The sequence below is a fragment of the Mangifera indica genome, unplaced genomic scaffold, assembly GCF_011075055.1.
Source record: "Mangifera indica cultivar Alphonso unplaced genomic scaffold, CATAS_Mindica_2.1 Un_0015, whole genome shotgun sequence".
NCBI classification, from domain to species: Eukaryota; Viridiplantae; Streptophyta; class Magnoliopsida; order Sapindales; family Anacardiaceae; genus Mangifera; species Mangifera indica.
Window position 1 is genome coordinate 61,043 of NW_025401107.1, and position 24,013 is coordinate 85,055.

The following is a 24,013-nucleotide window of genomic DNA, read 5'->3' on the forward strand; positions in this document are numbered from 1 at the left end:
ATCTAAAAAGTGTGCTTGTGAGACTCAGTTGCAAGCACTACAAAGATGAAGTGGATATAAAGCATATGCCATTTATAACATTTAAAGAAGACAAGAAAGTGTATGTTCCAGCTGAAACTAAAATCACGAAATGCCACAGAATGGAAAAACATGGCAGCAAGCACGCCAATAAAATTCATCGGAATATATAAGCTAACAGCTCTTTGATAACATATAGGTTAACGCAGATTTTTAATGGCCTCCTCAAATTTCTGTAGCCATATAGCATCAGCTCAAAGAAACAAGAATATGTGATGCCCAACCATTTTCAGTAGCTATGCCAATAAAATTTATCTGAAGATTGAAAACTCATTCTAGAATCGAGCATATAGTGTCAGTTTCCAAAAAGACTATTTTCTTTAATTTTGCAAAAAGTATATCTGAGATTTGTAGAGGACATCAAAATGGACCTTCACAAGGTATGAACACTGTGATAGTCTTACAAACCAGCCCCTTCAAAAATCTGTTCGCATGAAGTTTAGCTCCGGCGTCAAAAATTATTTACCAACTCTTTCCTCACAGATGGCTCCAAGGAATCGACAACCAAGCAAGCATCAGATAACTGCTGCAGTAAATTACTTTGTTCTGTCTCTTTGCCAGTACCTAGGCTGAGATGAAAAGAGAAAACAAGTTGGGAAAAACTCTAAGAGAATAGATGTCAGAAAAGCTATCCAACATGAATATCAAAAAGAATTCTACGATAAGATATCAGAAAAGCTGTCTATGCATCAAACATTATGAGAATAAATGTCACTGACAAAAAATCAGCATAAGTTACTATCTTATATGTCAACTCCGTCAGTGAAAGGGGAAAATATAAAATGGGTCTTTTGCAGAAATAGCCGATTTTTTAATTAAAAACTATAGATTTTGTATCAATGGTTACTTTCAGATGAAGTAACAAAAGTGGACTAGGGTATCATCATGAGGACAATAACCCTGAGGTGGGGTAACCACCCTATGCAGAAATAATAATTAAAATTAGCATTATAATAGACCACCTATATATTATGGGAAAGGAGAGCAAAAGATTAAAAGTTTGCATACCTTGAGAAATCAGAAAACACATGTGACTTAAGTATTTGTTTTATACTCTTAAATTTCTCCCTAAGCTCTGTGATCTTTGTGATATCCCTGTGGGCTTCAAAATGACTACATAACTGGTTTAGAGCCTGAAATGCATCACAACTAGCATTTGTAAGCATAATGCCTTCTCATAAAAATTAAAAAAAAAAAAAGCAAAGCATTTTTAAACTAAAATGCCAGAAAAAAAAAAATCCACAGAAAAAGGAAATATCGTAAATAAGAGGATGTAGTAAAGAGCTAACCACAATATAAAAGAAACCAAGGAAGCACGGAAACGCACAGCATAGTGTGTTCCCAAGTTTCCAAAACGTTTCAGTTCCTGAAACGGCCTGAAACCGGTACAAAACATTTCGAATCCGTTTCGGTTATTTTGCAAAAATACAAAACGTATTTCTTGACATATCCCCAAGCATAGGAATGTCCCAAAGCAATATGCTTCTTCCTCATTCCCAATTTCATTCAATTTCCAGTAACCTAACATCTCTCCATCCCAAGCATATGTCTCGGCTCCTCACAGTCTCCAACTCCGACTCCAACGCGGCATCTTAACTCCTCACTGCCTCTGACAGCTCAAAGTCTCAGGCGAATCTGTTACGTTATTCTTTAATCTTCATATTCTTCTACAATCTTCATATTTGTCTTTAATATTCAATTTGACGATTAAACTGTAGAGATATAAATTAGTCTTTGGTAAAAAGAGTTTCTTAAATAGTTATTAAAGGAACATGTGATGCATCTTGTTGTCAGAATTTTGAAGATTAGAAGAAGGTTAGAAGAATAAGAGAAAAACCCAGAGAAAAGTTTGAAATATGCAGAGGAAAAAAAGTAAGAAAAGAGTGGACAGTAAAATATTCATTCAGAAATTAGTGCTGTCTGGTTTAAATTTTATTCATGTTAGCATTGGATTGTAAATATTTCCTGGAAGAATTGGAAAAAGTGTCCCATTGTTGTGTTATTTATTTTTTTTAAATGCAGAGTATTGTATTTTCTTATAAAAATTTGGTATTTATAAATAATCCCAATATTTTTAATATTTATATATTTTTTCACGTTTTCATTTCCTATATTTTTGAAAAAATGCGTTTCAACGTTTTCATTTCTCCGTTTCCATGTTTTGACGTTTTCGTTTCCGTGCTACTTAGGAAGAAACACCAAAATAAACAACTCAATTCCTTTTAGCCCAAACTTCAGTCAGTAGAACAAGCTTCCTACGGATTGGTTCATTCATCTAAAGCAATCTAGATCATATTCACAGTAATGATGAAAGGAGATAGGGTCTGTCAAAGAGGATCTCAGCAACCAAAAAAAAATGAGAAGATGCTGCTGGAAGTAATGGAAGAGAAGAGACAACAGCAGAAGATGCATCAAAAGTTTCATAAAAAATACCAACTGATTAAAAAATGAAGAAGGTTCAATTGTTTTGATTATATTGAGGAAAATGGTTTAAAAGAGACAGGGAAGGAGTGATCTCAACTCAGGAGAGATTCACAGGAACTGTGGACAAAAAAGATGGCAGTGGAGGAAAATAGAGGAAAAGTACGATGAAGGCACTAATGACTCTGTCAAAGAACTAACAGAAAATAAAATCGTAGAAAAATATTGAGGCGTCATTTCAGCTAATCTGGAAAAGGATTAAAGTGTCAGGGTCTTTAAGTTCAATATATAAAGCGCCAGACTCGCATTGGAAAGCGGACAATATTAGAAATGGTGAGGCAAATAAGAGCCACAACTTCTTGTGATTTCTCTAACTTCACTCTCCACGTGTCCTTCGTCCTTTTCTCTTTCTCCATTATCTCCGGATATATTATTACTATTACACAATCCCACCAATACACAAACTCTTCTTAACCCAACTCCCAATAAACAACATTCAAACTGCACTATTTTCTTCTCTTTCTTCTACCAACATTTTGCATGCCACTGTATTGTTACAAGAGTAATCCATAATGGCCGGGAATGAGTGGATAAATGGGTACTTGGAGGCGATATTGGACACCGGGGCAACGGCAATTGAGGAACAGAAGCCAGCGCCATTGAATTTGAGAGAAACGGGACATAATTTCAACCCGACTAAGTACTTTGTGGAGGAGGTGGTTAGTGGAGTCGACGAGACTGATCTTCACCGAACTTGGCTCAAGGTTGTCGCCATGCGCAACACACGTGAGCGGAGTTCCAGACTTGAGAACATGTGCTGGCGCATTTGGCATCTCACTCGCAAGAAGAAGCAGGTCCTTTCCTTTCCATTTCTTTTTTCTCTACATGCTTGTCTTCAACATGTCAAGAATCTACTCGGTTAGGATTCGCAAAGAAGCACCGAAACGCTCCAAGGGATGCGTTTCGGCTTTTCCAAAACGTTTCCGTTTCAAAACGCCTCGAAACTGATATTTCCACTTCTGTAAACATTTCAAGCTACACCTCTCATACTTGTTTTGTCTTTTCAGTGTTCCAACACCGGAACCTCCTCTCCTCTCCGGCGAAACGCATCTCTCGTGCTTCATTTTGTCCTTCTTCCCACTAGTTGTTGCCTCCTTCCATTTATCTGTTTTGTCCTTCCGATTAGCAGTTTCCTTCCTGCTATCTGTTTCGCAATTGTTCTCACTATTAATTCCCTCTTTCTCATTTTTTATTCATTGTCTGATTCACCTGTGTTTTAAGAATGAACTACAAAGAGAGAAGTAAATAACATGGTTATTAACTGTTGGGTTTTGTAGAGTTTTTTTTTTTTTTTTCCCTTTTCTGATCGAATTTATATTTGCTGGCTCTAAGGTTTACAAGGTAGAAACAATTTCATTAAGCTTTAGTGTATATTTTATATGGAGACTTTCGTTTAAATAACTCCAACCGATTTATATTTACAGACTTATAACAGTAAAAGCTTAGTTTCACTAGACATCTCTTTTATGCACACATTTAAATAATTTAAAAGATAAGAAGTTTGCACACTAAATAGAAAAGGTAAAAAATAATACAGGTAAATTTTTCTTATATTTTATAAAAAAAATTTGTACACTTTTAAAGGTTGTATCTTTTAAATAAAATTCGGATATTTATAATAAAATCTTTAAATTTTTTATATTTATATGTTTCTCTGTGTTTCAGTTTCTTATATTTTTAAATAAAAGTGTTTTATATTTTCCATTTCAACATTTTACCGTTTCCATGCCACTTAGAGGATTTGTTTCAATTTCATTTGTTCACGTTTATTGAATTCTTTTATGGCTTTTATGGATTGCGTAGCATTATTGCATGATTCATTCAGATTATTTCCGGGTTTTCAAGAATTGATGGCTGGGGATATGTTATATTGTCCTGAATATAACTTCAGAAAACAGAATTTCCAGAGTTGTATTTGCTGAGTAGACAGTTTTTTACAGACAAAAGATATTCAAAGTTCATGAGATATAGAAAAGTTTAGGTTACAGATTATGGGTTATGTGCAAATTTATTGTGTGAATAGGTTAGCAGTAACCGGAACTTTGTTACTTTGTTAAGTTGTCCTGTTAAAACCTGCTGTACAGAAATGTTTCCATACTACTCCGACGTCAGGTCTTGGCATCGGAGTAATATCACTGCCTTGGAACTAACAGTTAACAAATGCCTGAAGCTGCTTGGCAATGGCGGTGGCATCTCAGCAGATAGGTATTCTTGTAGTGAACACTGGATATTGACTTTTTGTTGAGAGGGATGGATAGAGACAGAAAGCATAATATTCTTATTTTACCGCATACATGCTCAGTCTCCCTACTGTCATCGATCTTGCTTGATTACGAAGGAAGTTAATATGAGATGAATTTTTCCCTTTGAATATTGTAACTATGATATAATTATTCTAGTTGTAACTATGATATAACTATGCTCAGTCTCCCTTTGAATATTGTAACTATGTTATATTTGAACAGTTGGAGTGGGAAGAAGGACAGCGGCTGGCCCATAGGAGATGGGAGCGGGAACAAGGGCGCCGGGATGTGACTGAGGACATGTCTGAAGACCTGTCAGAAGGAGAGAAGGGAGATGGTCTGGGGGAGATGATGCAGCCTGAAACTCCAAGGAAAAGGTTCCTTCAGAGAAACTTGTCTAACTTGGAAGTATGGTCTGATGATAAGAAGGAAAAGAAACTCTACATTGTCCTTATCAGGTATGAATCTTTCAACACATAATAGCCAGATTAAAGGATTTCTTTGGTGTGATGTTAATGCATCAGGAATACCAGTTTCTATGCTGAAATTAATATAAGCCAAACTGAATTTAATATATGCTCTGTCCAATAACTAAATTATTAAGTGTTTGAATGAGTTAATTCCAGTAAATTATGATTGAGTTTGGTTAAAATCATAATAATTTTAATAAGATTATATTTCTAAAGGAAAAGATTTTCGTAACTAAACAATTATTATTCAAATTAGTAACATGCACTTTATGACCAGTTTGCATGGTTTGATTCGGGGAGAAAACATGGAGCTTGGTAGAGATTCCGACACTGGTGGACAGGTAGTCATTGCAATCATATTCAAATTATTAACATGTTTATTAATGAATCTTTTCTCATTTTATTGCTCTATGTGCTTATACAAATAATTGTTAGGTGAAATATGTGGTAGAGCTATCCAGCGCACTTGCAAGGATGCCAGGCGTTTATAGGGTAGATCTTTTTACACGCCAAGTCTCTTCACCTGAAGTTGATTGGAGTTATGGTGAGCCTGCGGAAATGCTGACTATGTGCTCTGAAGATGATGGAAACGGAGATGAAGTGGGAGAGAGCAGCGGAGCATACATTATAAGGATCCCCTTCGGTCCACAGGATAAGTACCTTGGCAAAGAATTACTATGGCCTTTCATTCAAGAATTTGTAGATGGAGCTCTAGCTCACATTCTTAATATGTCAAAGGTTTTAGGTGAACAAATTGGTGGGGGGCAGCCTGTGTGGCCTTATGTCATCCATGGGCATTATGCGGATGCAGGGGACAGTGCAGCTCTCCTCTCTGGTGCTTTGAATGTCCCAATGGTGCTAACTGGACATTCACTTGGAAGAAACAAGCTTGAACAGCTTCTTAAACAGGGACGACAATCCAAGGAGGATATCAATTCGACATATAAGATTATGAGAAGGATGGAAGCTGAAGAGCTTTCCCTTGATGCTGCAGAACTTGTTATCACAAGTACCAAGCAGGAGATTGAAGAGCAATGGGGGCTTTATGATGGGTTTGATGTGAAGCTTGAGAAAGTTTTACGTGCTCGGGCTAGACGTGGAGTCAATTGCCATGGCAGATACATGCCAAGGATGGTGGTAAGTTGAGATTCACTTTCATATACTTATTTAAGTTCAAGTTAACATGCTTTGAATTAACGAAGAAAGAAACAAATTACTAGTCTAAAGCTAGTATGATTTCTCTTTGATTCTTCTTTTTTCAAGCTCTAAAGTAGAAGTTGGTCAGGTAATCCCTCCTGGGATGGACTTCAGCAGTGTTGTGGTACAAGAAGATGCCCCTGAGGTTGATGGGGAGATTGCCACACTTATGGGTGGTACTGATGGGTCTCCGAAGGCAATTCCAGCCATATGGGTTGAAGTGAGTGCTCTGTTTGTTAAGCATTGTTTTCGTTTAACTCTTGTTGTTTCTCAACTAAACTACTTTTGTAGGTAATGCGGTTCCTTGCAAATCCCCACAAACCAATAATCTTGGCTTTATCAAGGCCTGACCCAAAGAAGAACATAACAACACTTTTGAGGGCCTTTGGAGAGAGTCGTCACCTAAGAGAGCTCGCTAATCTGGTATGTAATTATGTTAAAAGTACACGATTTACTTAGGAACCTTTAAATAATGTTCTTAAGAAAAACAATTGAGCTGTTATGCAGGTACTAATAATGGGGAACAGGGATAATATAGATGAGATGACTGGTGGAAATGCTAGTGTGCTTACAACAGTACTGAAAATGATTGATAAGTATGACCTTTATGGTCAAGTTGCCTACCCAAAACATCACAAGCAGAACGATGTTCCAGACATATACCGGCTTGCTGCAAAAACAAAGGTTTGATTCAAAGAAGATGATGATTTTAGAAGTTGCTTTTTATAGATAGTTTTACATTGAGGATAATCTAAGTTGTGAAACAATTGGGCAGGGAGTCTTCATAAATCCTGCATTGGTTGAACCATTTGGGCTTACCTTGATTGAGGTTGGTTCTAAGTCGTTTATACTTGTGATGAAACTATATCTTTGTATGCAAGAAAATGAGTTTGGATCTTTATATTTTTGGAAAATGATGTAGGCAGCAGCGCATGGGCTTCCAATGGTGGCTACTAAAAATGGAGGACCAGTTGACATTCATCGGGTAGGATGACCATTTTCTAATTCTGAAATTACAAGAAGCTTTCTTATGAAATGTTTAATTAGAATTCTTAGGGAAAAGAGAAAAAAATTGGATTTTATAGCATTAATAATAATAATAATTTAAATTTTTATAATTTTTAGGCACTGAACAACGGCCTGTTGGTCGATCCTCATAGTAAAGAAGACATTACGGATGCGTTGCTTAAGTTGGTATCAGATAGGAATTTATGGCATGAATGTCGAAAGAATGGTTGGAAGAACATTCATCTTTACTCGTGGCCTGAGCACTGTCGCACTTACTTGACTAGGGTGGCTGCTTGTCGAATGAGGTACCCACAGTGGCAAACTGATACTCCATTGGATGAAATTCCTGACGAAGAGTCATTTCTTAATGACTCACTTAAGGATGTGCAGGATATGTCACTTAGACTCTCTGTTGATGGGGATAAATCATCACTCAATGAATCTCTTGACTATAAGGCTGCAGCTTCCGGTGACCCTGTCCAAGATCAAGTGACACGTGTTCTCAGCAAGATCAAGAAACCAGAATCTGATTCAAAAGACAATAAAGAAGTTGGGAAGAAAACAGTCGACAATGTGACAAGCAAGTATCCGTTGTTGAGGCGGCGACGCAAATTAATTGTTATTGCACTTGACTGCTATGACAGCAAAGGGGCTCCTGAGAAGAAGACAGCCCAGATTGTGCAAGATATGTTTAAGGCTGTTCGATCTGACACAGAACTTGCAAAAGTCTCAGGATTTGCTCTATCAACAGCAATGGGAGTGTCGGAGACAATGGAGTTCTTGAAGTCAGAAAAGATTCAAGTAAATGACTTTGATGCTTTGATTTGTAGTAGTGGAGGTGAAGTATATTATCCCGACACTTACATAGAAGCTGGAAAACTTTCTCCCGATCCAGACTATGCATCACATATTGATTACCGTTGGGGCATTGATGGCCTAGAGAAAACTATTTGGAAACTGCTGAGTACATCTGACAGTGGATCCGAATCGAATCAATCTTCCTGCGTCATTGAGCCAGATAAGAAATCAAGCAACGCTCATTGCATTTCATTCTTGATAAAAGATCCTAGTAAGGTAAGGAAAACATTAGTTTTACTTCCACACTGAGCTCCTCTAACAGTGGCTTGGTTTCACAGATAAAACGTGTTGATGATTTGAGGCGAAAACTTCGGATGAGAGGTCTCCGGTGCCATCCAATGTATTGCAGGAACTCAACAAGAATTCAAATTATTCCTCTTCTAGCTTCTCGATCACAAGCACTCAGGTATTGGACACATTTTAGGGGCTTTGTTTTGTTGAATGTGAAAATGAGTTTATAATTTGCATTGATTGTGGCTGTTGTTAGGTATCTTTTCGTCCGCTGGAGATTGAATGTGGCGAACATGTTTGTGGTTGTTGGTGAAACTGGTGACACTGACTATGAGGAGATGATTTCCGGGGCTCATAAAACCTTGATCATGAAAGGTACGGTGGAAAAGGGTTCTTGTGAATTACTCCGAACGGTAGATCTAAGAGATGACATTGTTCCTAAGGAAAGCTCCCTGATTGGATTCTTAAACACGGGTGCAAAGGTCAATGAAATCACCAAGGCATTGAAACAACTGTTGGAAGCTTCAGTAGGAATGTGAGATAGTAATCTCTAATTGAATGGGAATTTGCTGCCCCTGGAGTAGTCCTTGTTGATGTAGCTAGCTAAGCTAACATCTGTCACTTGGAAAAAAGAAAGCTTTATGTTGTTTAAATATGCATACAAAGTTCAGTCTGTTCTTTTTCTCTTGAAGAAAGACTTGTAAATGCAGTACAGAGGGACTTGTAAATGATGATTAGGGCATTGGAATACTGATGCACTTAAACTCTCTGCCACTTATTTGTGTAATGTCATGTCGAACTTCATACTATAATATTTATGTTTGAGATGCCTAAACTTGCTGCCAACTTAATCTTTGTGTCTGTCTTGACTCTTCTCTTAAGTCTATTCTAGCCAAGTAGTTAGAGGTTGTTTTGTAGAAAGTAGGATATTTTCTATGCTTTTCTGTTCTTGTGATTTCTATGTGTTTTTTGTCCAGTGGGTTCTGTTAATTTTAACCACTCATGGGTGGGTAAATGGGATTTTCAAAGTTAAGGGGTGGGAACTTGAGATTAGAGAATACTTTGGGTGGGAACTTGAGATTAGAGGATATTTTGGGTGGGAAATAGTCATTTGGCTTTTTTTTTTTAAATTACTTCTCTCCTTGCATTTGTGTAGTTTGTGAACTCATGGAATTTAGTAAGCAGAAAGAGGGGCTTAACTTTGCAATGTATTTGGAGAAGCTGTTTTTCACAGTAGCATTAGAAGTTAAAGAAACTAGAAAATTATTGTTGCAGTTATAATTTTGTGCATGCTATATGATTGTTCATAGAAAAAGTTGGTAGATTATTTTGTTAGAACAGAATTTGACAATCCAACAGTATTGGATGATTTTAATAATACATGCAAATTATAAGCCTTAATGGAATCGTTTCAAAATCTAAAATTTAAATAAACTATTTATAGTTATGATTTACAGTAAACTGTTTAGGGTGGATTGGGCAATTGTTTAATGTTCGATGATTACATACACCATAGTGAAGGGTCTGTAAAACATTTGAAATGAGATCTTTTATGGAATAAAGGGGATGAGTGCAACTTATCTTCGTCTTGGATAAAAAGTAATAATATTTGCGGATGGGCACACCCTGCATAAAACTTAGATGACCAGTTATTCATGTGTCATCTAATCTCTTAGGTATATATATATACACATATATAAGGATAAAAGAAAATAAAATGAAAAATGGAGAGAAAGAAGAAAAGAATGGTTCATGGAGAGATATTAAATGCGTGTGGAAAGAAGAAAAGAATGCTTTTGTGCATAGCACAGGAAGTTGTCTTAGTATGAAAGGACACTTCATTATTCTCATCAGGCAATACTGATCTGAACTAGACCAAGTAGCTATTAAATTTTATTTCACTATATCTATCACTTTGATAGGAAAGTATCTCCTTTGGTCAAGATGTGCCTATCTAAGAGCATAGCATTGGGCTTGCTCCTTCAAAGTGTCTAGGTATGCTTCAGCCAAGTGTCAAATTAGAATGCTAGAAATTTTAAGCACTTCTTTAGGATTGTTGATGGTTTTATACTCTTAGCACATGATAGAGTCAAAAAGGAACACTAATTTATTCTTTCTTACCTGTTTGCTTCAATAAATTTGATTTTTCTGAGCTAGTTGCATCGCCCGTGTCTTGGTACTCCTCATCATCTCCAACTCTTTGGAAGTAGAGAGGGTTGGGAAAGACTGAAATTTGCAGAACTTGGACAAACTGTACTTGTATCTTAGCTGAAACTCATCTTAATATATATTTAACTTAACCTGTTTTGATAGATTGTTTACTTGCCTTGTTGATCTGAATTTTGTACATTGGGTTAATTTATCTCAGGCAACGGCAAGGTGATGAAACACCAATGGTGTGGGAAATTCTCCTATATATCTATATTCTCTACTCACCAGATTGGCACTACAGGAGTACAATGCCCACCTTCTTGTTTCTTTACGGTGCTGCATTTGCTATGCTATTATACATGGGCTGTTTCGTTTTGAAATTGGCTTCAAGTTACATTGCATCATACTGTGCCTTCTTTGCATCCCTCGGATGTACAAGTACTACATCCACACTGCAGATGTATCTGCAAAGCGTCTTGCGAAGCTATATGTAGGCACCATAATCCTAGGAAATCTTTGCTGGCTATTTGATCGCCTGTTCTGTGAGAAGGTGTCTACTTGGTACTAGAATCCCTAAGGTCATGCATTGTGGCATATTATCATGAGTTTCAACTCCTATTTCACAAACACATTCCTGATGTTTTGCCGTGCCCAATAGCGGGGGTGGAATCCAAAAGTTGTTCACTTAATCGGATGTTTCCCGTATGCGAAGAATGAAAAACCAAAAACCCAGAGAAGAATTGCTGAACAAGAAAATTATACCCTCCTCTTGCTCAAATTTTGTTGGTAGGTAGCAATTTTATAATTCTTTTTCCCTTATTTCCTAAAATGGATGTAAATGATAATTGGATGTGATATGACCTGTTGAGATATTAGTTGATTTTAACTGTAAGAAAAGTGTTATCTTTTTTCTTATTTTCCAAAAGAGGAAGCAGAAATATTTGGTAGCACAGGATTCTTTTTTTCTTCAGAAGTTCAGTGAGAGGTTCTTCCCCTTGAAGTTGATTAACAACCAACGATTTTGAGAATTTTCATTTTTATTATGTTGAGGGATAATTCTATACATAGGAGCATTGAGAAACTTGATAAAGGGATGAACTAATGAAAAGGTGAGGTTCATTCCAGAATTTATTGTCTCTGATCTGTTTCTCAAACAATCGATAAGTTATGTAATATGGAAATACCTTTCACCTTAAATAATTTAGTTATATGTTTTTGCGCGAGAAGACTTCCAATGTTTTTAGACTTGTATTAACTATTGGTCCTATAAAAGAGTCGGTCTAGATAAATAAACAGTTTGATCGATTTATTATTTAGATTAACACTAGAAATAATATAAAAACCAATTGATTACTTGATCATTTAATATAAAATTGAATTATATTTACGTATAATCATTATGATGGCAGACATTTCATGTGTATTGGCAACTTTAACCCTAGGAGTTAATAGTTTGGTCAAGTTGTAAAATTTTATGATATTGAAATCATTATATGATTTGATTAGGGCGACCTAGTTGTCAAATTGGAATAGTTCAAATGGTTCAAACACACTTTATCTCAGTCTGATGCTAAAGCTAGAAGTTGGGCAAACCTGATCCAAGTTTCAAAGCCATGATAAATTCAATTCCATTTAAGTTATTTTTAATCAAATTACAAAATAATCCACTTTCTTTATATTCATTTGACAATGGCCTTAAAAGAAAAATTATAGTTTTTTTGTTAGGAAATTAATAAAACAACATAATTTTAAGGTGTTTAAACGATACTAGCCATTATAAAATTATATAAAGTTGGTTGAAACACTATTGCGTTAATTTAATCGTTTACTTTGTCTTCAAACTTTTGATTTTTCATCTATTTCTCAATCAAATTCATCAGCAAGAAAAGTTTTAAAGTTTTATATTAATTATTTTCATTTCAATTCAAAATATCTAATTTTATTTTTTAATATCTTGTTTTTGAGTTTGAAATTAGTTGTTTATTGGTAAAAATTAGTTGTTTATTAGACTTGGATGTGCTTTTTGTGTTGAAACTGTAAATTTTATTGAAAAATAATAGATTTTCTATCGATAAGAAATCTAAGATTTAGGGGTGAATTTTCAAAATTTGCTTAAGAAAATAAAGTGTTCTAAGTTTAAATTGGTTGTTAGATGATATAAAATTGTTTTGGATAATTTGTTATTTGATTTGTTGAGTGAAACAATGAATTTGATTGAAATTAAGAAGATTTTCCTATCGTTGGGCATGAAAAACCCACTAGACATGATCTCGCATAGTCATTGTTCATTATGCATAGTTACATAAAAATATAAGGGAGCAAAATGACAAGCATGGTGTCAATCGGAGGCAAGTGAATATTCAAAGATCACACCCAATTACTATTTAATGTTCATTAAATTTAAGGGGCAAAATGATAGGTGTGGTGCCTATCAAAGTTAAATGGATATTTGTTAGGTCATACCTCGCAGGCAGGCAGTAAAATGGTATTTATGTTTTTTTTTCTATATTTTTTCATTTTATAACATGTTTATATGTTAAATTTTCTTACATTTTATTTGCTTTAAAAGTTAACTTTCCATTAACTAATGTATAGTTATTTTATTTATTTAATATTTGTTAGGTCATACCTCGCAGGCAGGCAGTAAAATGGTATTTATGTTTTTTTTTCTATATTTTTTCATTTTATAACATGTTTATATGTTAAATTTTCTTACATTTTATTTGCTTTAAAAGTTAACTTTCCATTAACTAATGTATAGTTATTTTATTTATTTAAAAGAGCAACTTTTAGAGAAGAGAAAGATAAGTAGTCATTTAATCCTATTAATTTCAAAGAAGAAAATATAGATTCTATAAAACACACTACTTTAAGGTCCAATTCACTGTGAGAGCGAGCAAAGACATAATTGGAAAAATTCAAGAAAAATTGAGTAGGAGTCAAAAGCAACTTTTTAGGGGGATGTGCTTTAGGTAATTTATTGATACGAAGGAGCATATGTTTAGTGTTGTGCTCCACCATTGGGTGCTTTTCAGTAAATTAATTGTCAAGACCTCTTATTAGAGTTTTGGTTTCAACTAAATGGAATGGATGTTTGTTTTAGCCATTTGGAGCTTGCATTGGTGATTGAATTAAGGTTTAGCCTCTAAATCGATGTAGAATCATATGAGTCGGTCTCATAGGCAAACCATTTGAAAGTTAAGATATCTTATTGGATGCAATTCAGTTTCTTATGGGGATTTGCATTCAATTTTTTAGGCACAAGCTTGAGGCAATAACAACAAGGATGTTGTCAAGCTGGCTATACATAATTTTCTTCACCATGAGTTTATAGGAGTAAATAATATAAAGGTGGTTTCTATAGACTTGATGATTGGTTGGTTTTCAGAGATGTTTTCCAAACATAATGATGTGATCCACGGAAAACCAAGAACATGCAATCCAATAATGAAGGACTATGACAAGAGTGTGGCAGGTTGGATAACATTGATAACATTGAAAACATAAGGTAAAGGTAAGAAGCATGATGTGACACTCAAGGATGACATGGCAAATGACGTGAAGAGCATCAAACACAAGGGAAATGATATGACACATCTTTGGTAACATTTTTGACTTGTCAAAATATAAAGTGGAAGCTTGATTAGGCAAAAACTCACACGAAAAAAACAAGAGAATTTAATTAAAGTTCAGCTTCTTAGTATTTCTAGTTTTCTAGTTGTTTAAAAGTTTTATTTGTTTTAAGAGTTTTAGTTTTATTTTATTTAAGAATTATAATTACATTAGAATTATTATTATCTTATTAAGATTAGGATTGATATTATCCTAGAAATTATGTTTGTTATTATCCTATTTAGACTAAGACTATAAATAATCATGTAACCTTACGATAGATGATACACATTTGTATAATGAAATTGCGAGATCTTTTCTTTTGGCTCTTTTGAGAACTTATGAACTTATCAAGAATATTTTTTTGTGGCATTCAAATATGACTTATCACTCTTTTTTTTTTCTATTTTAGCTCATGACATCAACTTATACCTTTGGTTCATGTTAATTGTAGACATTGAGTCAATGTTTTATACCTTTAATTCATGATTATCCATAATCATTAGGTTAAAGTTTTTATATTTTTGGTTCCTGTTAAGTTTAGGCATTGAGTCAAGGTTCTCTTGCGCTTATATAAATTTGATTTAGCTTTTTTGGATTCCTAGCTTCCTTTCTTGCATATAGGGTCTCATAGTTTATCTATAAGGTTTGCATCAATTTGGTATCATAGCTCGGCTCTAAATCAGAAAAAAAGAAGTAAAAAAAGATAAAAAAACAATTTAAAGTGTGCAAACATGTGTGATTAAGTGATATATATATTGGAAAGGAATAAAACACATGAGAGAATGTGTGAGGTCTTTTCTAACAAATTTTGTAGGTTATAATCATATTATCAAATCAAAATAAAAGTTTCGTTGAAAGTGACGATTTGAGGACAAATCCTTTTGAAGAGAAGAGGAATAATGTGATCTATGGAGGAATAATGTGATCTATGGAAGATCAAGAACGTATAATCCAATAATGGAAGATTATAATAAAAGTGTGGTAGGTTGGATAACATTGAGAACATTAAAGACATAAGCTAAAGATAAGAAACATGTCATGACACTTAAGGATGACATGACAAATTATATAAAGAGCATCAAACACATGGGAAATGATATAACACATCCTTGGTGATGTTTTTTACTTGTTAAAATATGAAGTGGAAGCTTGATTAGGTGAAAATTCATGTGAAGAAAGTATGAGAATTCAATTGAAGTTCAACTTCTTCGTATTTCTAATTTTCTAGTTGTTTAGGAGTTTTATTTATTTTAAGAGTCTTAGTTTTATTTTCTTTAGAAATTATAATTACATTAAGATTATTATTATCTTATTAAGATCAAGATTGTTATTATCCTAGAGATTATATTTATTATTATCTTATTTAGACTAGGGCTATAAATAATCATGTAACTTTATGATAGATGATACATACTGACATAATGAAATTGTGAGATTTTTTCTTTTGATTCTTTTGAGAACTCATGAACTTATTAAAAATATTTTCTTATGATGTTCAAATATGACTTATCACTTTTCTTCTTTTCTATTCTATAATATGACGTCAACTTATACTTTTAGTTCATGTCAATTATAAACATCGAGTCAATGTTTTTATACCTTTGGTTCATGATTATCCATAATCTTTAGGTCAAAGTTTTTATACTTTTGGTTCATGTCAAGTAGAGGCATTAGGTCAAGGTTTTCATTTGCTTATATAAATCTAATTTAGCTTTTCTAGGTTCCAAGTTTCCTTGCTTACATGTAGAGTCTTATAATTTATTTGTGAAGTTTGCATCACATAAGCATATGGTACACAACCTCATAACATATGTTCAATGGCTATTCAACCAACATATGGTTGCATTCAAGTCAACATTAGTAGATATCAACAACTATCGGTAACTCACACTTATGATGCGTCTACCATAAAGGTCAAGAAAACATTCCCTTTTGTCTATGTTTTAATACCCCTCTCTAGGAACATATCCTTACATGGAATATGACCCATAAAGATGTGCACTACTTGACCTCTTAATTAAAAGTAACGAAAATAAAAGTATGATATTAAATATTTTACTTAAATGTATGCAAAAAGGTGTAATAAAATACTTCATTCATAAATATTGAGAATCATCCATAAATATTATGTCTAAAAACCATCTATGGTCTCAAATTGAAATAAAAGCGTCATATCAAACAAACTACAAAATGATTGTTTTACCTTTTGCCCTTATGCAACAGTTCGATTGGACTATTAGCTCCCTCGCATGCCTCACTACTCACCTTTATTTATGAAACCACAAAAAATGAATGTGTGAGTGAAAAACACTTAGTAAGTAAGTGACCTCTGCGCACCTTACGTAACCTATAAACTGAAACAAACATTCAACTATTGAAACTTGTTGTGGTAATAACTTAGCACCTTCATGCCTTAATTAAAGGTCATTCACAAAAACTACTAAAGTCTTTGTTGATCTCAATATATTTGATACCTCAGTGAAAGTAATTAACACCTCGTGTGTCCCCTATTTGATGTGCCTTTTGCACATGTCATGCAACCTATTGAGCTACTAGTTATGATACCTTAATCACATCAGAAAATTGGTTACAATTTCTCTTTTACCACATACGCATACTACGAGACTACTAACTAAAAAACCATCATTGGATAGCCCTTACCACTAGCACATATGTGATGTATCCCATTGATCATGTAAGGAACTAACTGAAGTACCACTATCCCTTGCTATGCATACCTAAGCTAAACTATACTGAATTGAACTATATGGCCGATACACCTTGGCGCTGAGTACATGATGCATCTTATAAGTATCTATCTATTATAAAGTTTTATTTTTTTTTTCACGTATTATGCCATTTACACACACAATTGGTAGGTATATAGGTGCATACCACTTTTTTGATTTTTGACTTAGATTTGATCTGATCAAGGTTTATGTTATGTTTCATATAGTCAAACATTTTTTCTATGGTTAACTATTTTATCTTGCCTTACAACGTCTTTCTATTCTCTTTCTTTTCTCTTTCACTTCTTGTACTTAGCCTAGGGGTAAAATAGTCTTTTCTTCCCTTTAATGCATACATGGTGTACCTTTACCTTGCACCTTCGTGTTTCGCTGATTACACATACACAAACGTGTTACACTTTATACACCCCTATGTTTCTCACATTGTCTATATACGGGCATGTTGTTATCTCATACCCTTGTGTTCAATTCTCGTACACAAATTGCTTCCTAATATCAACATAGGCATTTACATTTGGGGAAACTACTCATGGGTGTATGTCTTATACCACACAACCTTATAGGCATCTCTTCAAAAGAAATGTGCAATCACGCTAAATTTCCTATTTTAAACAAAAGATATACGGGCATGTAGGTTACCCTACACAATCACGCTAAATTACCTAGACATTGTTTGATCTATTACTTCTAAGATTTTTGACAATCCAAATGCAAACCAAAGGCCCTAATTCATGTGAAATACATTCTAAGTGTTCTTAAACATATTTTCAACAAGGAATAACCATTATGCACATCTATATTTGCATATAATCAATTTTATATATATATATATATATATATATATATATATATATATATATCCTATCAACAATTACACATACGCTTAACATGTACAAATATTCTATGAATTAATCATGCTTATATGAATCCTCATAGTTCAGAATATTAATATAACAATCATCACATGGCATGTTCTTTGAAAAAAAAACTAAGCTAAAGCCATCATACTTACTTGGATTCCAACGATAAGTTTATCTTCATGTGACTAAAACAATTCCAGTGACCAAGATTCTCTTTAGTGATCAGAGCTTTTAACTGTCCCTTCTCCTTTTTGTTCATGCAGTTGCAGGTGCAAAAATAACATAACCATTAGGTTAAAAGTTCTTTTTATTTTGTTTGCCAAACACGATACACCACATGTATGGTGTTGTCCAATTAAGGCATTTTCTAATTTTGCCATGAACTTTATCTTATCTAAATTTTCAAATTTTTGTTGACAATACACAATTGTGCACCCTACTAAAATCTCACTATTAATTATAATTTAATGAAATGAGAAAAGACTAATTTGCCTTTGGGTTTATTTATGGGTGTTACAATCCTCCCATTTTAAATGAATTTCGTCCTCAAAATTCACATAAAGAGCTATGGAAGCCTCTATCTCATATCCTGCTCGACCTCTTATATGACTTTTTTTACTTGGTGATTCCTCTATAGATTCTTGACCAAGAGAATTTTTTTGTGTCTGAGCTCATTGACTTGTTTGTATAATATCTAAACTGGGCACTTTTCATACATCAAGTTATTCTTAAGCTCAAAATCCTCAAATCTTAACATATGATCGAGTCGTTGATATACTTGTGTAACGACACATAGAACTCATTATGAATGTAATCCATGCTCGTTGACTATGTAATTGATAAGTAACCTTAACTACACACTCTAATACCTCAAATGGTCTTACAAACCTTGACGCTAACATGCTTGTAAAAGGCTACCTTGACAAATACTTTATCACTCACCTCAAACTCAAGATCTCATCTCTTTTGGTCTATATAACTTTCTTTTATGATCCTTAGCTTGCCTTATCTATTCCCTTATCTATTTAACATCCTCAATTATCCTCTGGGTCATGTCAGGCCATAATGTTTGAGTTAAGGCATGCGTCTTACTTACCTCATCCCAATACAATAGTGATAAGCACTTCTTACCATACAACGTCTTATATAGAGCCATCTTAATAGTTTCTTGATAATTGTTGTTATATTACAAATTCCATCATAGGCAACACCTTCATCTAATTCACTTTTTTGTCTAGGCAAAAAGCCTTGAAGATATCCTCAATCACCTAATTGTCTCTCTCAATCTGTCCATTTATCTAGGGATGATAAGTTATACTGAAAGTTAATCTCATACCTTAGAACCCCTGCATGCTTTGCCAAAAAGTTGAGATGAACTTGATGTCTTGATTTGATACTATAATCTGAGGTATGCCATGAAGTTTGACTATCTCTTTGCTATATACTTGACCCAATTGATCTGTGCTTGTGGTTCCTTTAACTATTATAAAGTGTGTTGACTTGGTCAATCGGTCAACTATGACCTACAAAGCATTATAACCTCTTCTGATCCTTAGTAAATCAACCATAAAGTTTATTAAAATATGTTCCCCGTTCCACTTTAGAATACTGAGAGGCTACAATAACATTGATGGTCTCTGGTGTTCAACCTTAATATATTGATACATAAGACACTTAGCCACAAAATCTGTTATATCTTTCTTTATACTAGACTAGTAGAATGATTTTCTCAGATCTTGCTACATTTTAAACTCTTAGGGTAAGCAACATAAAAGGAATTGTACACCTTAATGAGGATCATATCTATTAAACCCTAATCTTAAGGAACACATACTCGATCTTTGAATTTTAGGATGTCTTCTACTACACTGAAATCTACCTCGATACATTTAATGACCCTTTATCTCATTTGAACACATTAATCATCTGATACTTGGGTCATACAAATCTCATCTAGAAGGGTTGTTAAATCTATAAACCTATCAATTACCCTATAATCACTTCAATCTACTCTTTTACTAAATCCTGTTATAAATCTTGATAAGCAATAATATATAACAAAACTACTTTCCTACTCAAGACATCTACAATGACATTGGTTTTGCTTGGGTAGTATATGATCTCATAACCATGATTTTTCACTAACTTTAAATACTTGAAGCTTCTATGATTCATGTAAATGTTGCACTTGACCCTATACAAATAGTGTCGCCATATCTTTAATGCAAACACGACAGCTACAACTCTAAGTTATGTGTCAAGTGCTAGGTCTCATAATCTTTCAACTGATAGAAGGCATATGCTATAATTTTACCTTTTTGCATCAACACTAATCCTAAACTTTGGTATGAGGCATCTAAGAAAATGTCATACTCTTCGTCTTTGTTGGCAAAGTCAAAATGAGAGCTTATGTCAATCTTCTTTTTAATTTCTAAAAGTTCTACTTGCAAACATCAAACCATCTAAAAGGAACCTTTCTACGAGTAAACTTTATTAGCAGGCGGGCTAATTTAGCAAAACTCTTTACGAACTGCCTGTAGTACCTTATTGACCCAAGGAAATTTCTTACCTCTTTAGCTATTTTAAACCTCTAGCACTCTAATATAACCTCCAGTTTACTAGGGTCCACTGAGATACCATCTATTGAGACTACATGTCACAAAGAAAGCCATTTTGTCTAACCAAAACTCGCACTTGAAAAACATGGCATATAATTAACTTTCAACATCTACAGCACAAACTTCATATTTTGCACATACTCATCTCAAGTCTTGGAATACACTAAAAAATCATCAATGAAAACTACAATGAACTTTTCTTGGCAATCTTGGAATACTCTATTTATAAGGTCCATTGATATATGCATGAAATACACACAAATAGGGATAATATGTTGTTAAAGTGAATTTTGGTCCATTTTGTCAAATTTTTTAAGTCTTATTTAATTTTGATGGCTTGATCTTATTTGCGCTTCAAATTATATTCTTAGATGTTTTGGAGACATTCAACTCCTTTCAAAGTGAAAATGAAAGTTTAAAGAAGCAAAAACTTTATATAAAGAGGAAGAGGTCAATTATGGACATTTTTATGGTCGTAATTGGTGCCCATAATTACTGAGAATAAATAATATTTAAGAAAACAAAAAATAAGGTTAAGCAACATCATATAAAAAGAAAGTTACGTCCTTTCCACTTCCCCATCACTAATATACAACAACTTAAAGGATTCTTAGAGAGAGAAAGCTCCAAGAAACCAGCAGAAGAGTCAAGATTCAAGATTTAACATAAAAGACCTAATAGAATCAAAATTTGAAGACTTTAGAGTTTTCCCTATCTTTCTTAATATCGTCTTTTACTGATTTAAAATGTCTCTTTCTTCAACTTTGTCTTGTAATTTGAACTTTATAGTCATGAATAACTAATTTCCTTTGTTAAGATTTATAATGAACCTATAAATTTTCAAGGATTATGTACTGAGTTTTGATTTTTAATTGATAATGATGAATATTTGATTTAGTAATTGTGATTTTAATTTCTTGTTTGGCGTTAGGGCCTAATACCATACTTGTTTGTAAATTGAAGTGTGATATTAAGAAATACATACTCAATTAGTTCACGTCTTTGCTAAACCTAGGGTTTTATTTATAGATAAATATAAATCCTTTGTAGGTAATTAATTATCATAAAAATTAATGGGTTTTGATTAACATCATACCACGAAAGTAGTAAGGTTTTAATCTTAGCACGGCTAATTCACCTTGAGAGAGGAATTAGGTAAAATAGGATAACCAACTATCAAAACTTCATCTTATCATTGATTTTAATTGGATTTGTTATTGATTTTTGAGTAATTAATAGTGAAATATAAACTATAGGCTTCTCTATATTGGTATTTTAATTTTAATTCATTGGGTTTTTATTTCTTTTATTAATTTTACCTCGTTAATTTATATTTCAATTAATTTTAATTTAGTTTCACTCATTTAGCATTTTAATTCTTTCGCTAATTTAAATTATAAAATGAACTAGTACTTTACAACTAATCCTAGTAGGACTAATATCTTTCCATATTACTTGATAGACTCATATACTTGCAAGCCATAGATAATATCCATAAACACTATTAGGACATTTGCCAACTCAAAGGGCATAACTATAAATTCATAATGCTCATACCTTGTTCTAAAAGTAGTCTTAGATATATCTTACTCAATAATATGGACCTAATGATATTGTGGTCTCAAGTCAATCTTGGAGAATGCTAAATTACCCTTGAGTTGGTCAAACAAATCATTTGTCCTAGGGAGTAGATACTTATTCTTCACTATCGTTTTGTTCAACTCCTAATAATCGATACATATCCTTATCGATTCATTATTCTTTTTAACACACAAGATCGGTGCACCCTATGGCAAGTGACTCGATTTGATGAAGCCATTGTCCAACAACTCTTATAACTGTTTATTTAACTCATACAGTTTAGTTAGGGCCATTTTATAAGGTGCATTAAAGATTGGCATTGTCCCTAAGGCTAACTCGATATTAAACTCTACCTTTCTTTTTGGTGCTAACACTTGAATATATCTATAAACTCTTACACCATGAAAGTATCTTTTACACTTAAGGTTGTCTCATCTGACTTGTTTATTATATGTGCCAAATACCCTATGCACCTTTTACTTAGTATTTTCCAGCTTTGATACTACTAGTCATCATACTAAAAATTTAACCTTCTCCAAAGGTGAACTCAACACCACCAACTAAGTTGAACCTATAACATCACTCTTTAGATACTTACCCCTAATAAGAATATATCAAAAGAGATATGCACAACTAGACTATTAGAAAATTATAATGCATGATCATAATTATAAAGCATGCAAAAAGATGATGTAATAAAAACAATTTATAAGTCAAACTCATAAAATAATAGTTATCTGAAAATCCCTATGATAAAATAGCTGCATCAATCTATATGAAAATGTTGATAATAATAATAACAAAGCATATGTCTACTAATACTGAGATGACATAAACACCTCTTTCCTCGTACAGCTGCTTGTTAGACATTAGATCCTTGTTCACCTTTACCTACAAAATATATAAAGGAAACGCATGAGTAAAACTTAGTAAGAGGAGACCTTTTGACATCCATGGCTATTAAACTATCTAGCGGTATAACTCGTGTTTCATTTTTTAAGCTAACTATTGTCACACTATGAAATCTCGGTGCCCTGACATGGATCATCCATGAAAATTATAGAAACCCGAGCTAGAATTGACATATTTGATGTCCTAGTGAAAACTACTATGGTATCTTATGCATATGCTAAACAGTCATTAAGCTATCTAATTGGGACACCCTAATCACATGGAAAAATCCCTAATAACAGATTATTCCTTTACCATATAAGTTGATCAAAAATGTTAACTAACCATCTAAAGATGACCCCTACCTTAGGGTATATATGTGGTGCATCTCACTGATCACCTAAGGAATATGTAAAAGCCACATCCTTACCATGCCTACCTGAACTGAACTTAACTAGATGTTATATGCCTTGGCACTGAGTGCATGATGCATCTCATGGGTATCTAGACTTATTACTCTCACAAATATTGTTTCTTACACACACAACTGATGACTATCTATTTGTGTGACACTACCTTAGGTTTATTGATGTTTTGACTCAATTTGACTTTATGTCATCATCCACATAGTCGGGCACTTCATCTATATCTTTCTTGAATTATTCATTTTCAATTAGCTCATTACTCTTCTTGTGAAACTCTTCCCTTTCATGCATATAACCTAAGAGTATAATTATCTTTTAACTTTGTCTAAGGATACACAATTGTATGCTTCTCAACTTATACTCGTGTACCTCTTGAACCATACACATGGGCTTGTGACACTCTGCACATGGTCGTGTGTAGAGCAAATGCACATGGAGAGTTAACCTAGACATACTCCCGTGTACTTGGTTCCATATGTCCTCTAACACATATTGTCCACTTTTGGAAAGCCATCCCATGCCACATAACCATGCATTTCTCCCCTTAAAACAATCA

General features: G+C 33.6%; 1 protein-coding gene and 1 pseudogene across 1 annotated transcript; both read left to right on the forward strand.

The window, feature by feature from the left end:
* The first annotated feature begins 2,915 nt into the window (after positions 1 to 2,915).
* On the forward strand, positions 2,916 to 9,412 carry LOC123205772 (probable sucrose-phosphate synthase 3). The gene is made up of 12 exons (XM_044622804.1): positions 2,916 to 3,353; positions 5,025 to 5,260; positions 5,550 to 5,613; positions 5,708 to 6,409; positions 6,558 to 6,689; positions 6,761 to 6,892; positions 6,977 to 7,153; positions 7,245 to 7,298; positions 7,392 to 7,454; positions 7,595 to 8,551; positions 8,614 to 8,741; positions 8,823 to 9,412. The coding sequence occupies exons 1-12, from the start codon at positions 3,072 to 3,074 to the stop codon at positions 9,103 to 9,105; spliced, it is 3,210 nt and encodes a 1,069-aa protein (XP_044478739.1). The 5' UTR covers positions 2,916 to 3,071; the 3' UTR covers positions 9,106 to 9,412.
* Positions 9,413 to 9,733: 321 nt separating this feature from the next.
* Positions 9,734 to 11,507, forward strand: LOC123205769 (annotated as a pseudogene).
* The last annotated feature ends 12,506 nt before the right edge of the window (positions 11,508 to 24,013 follow it).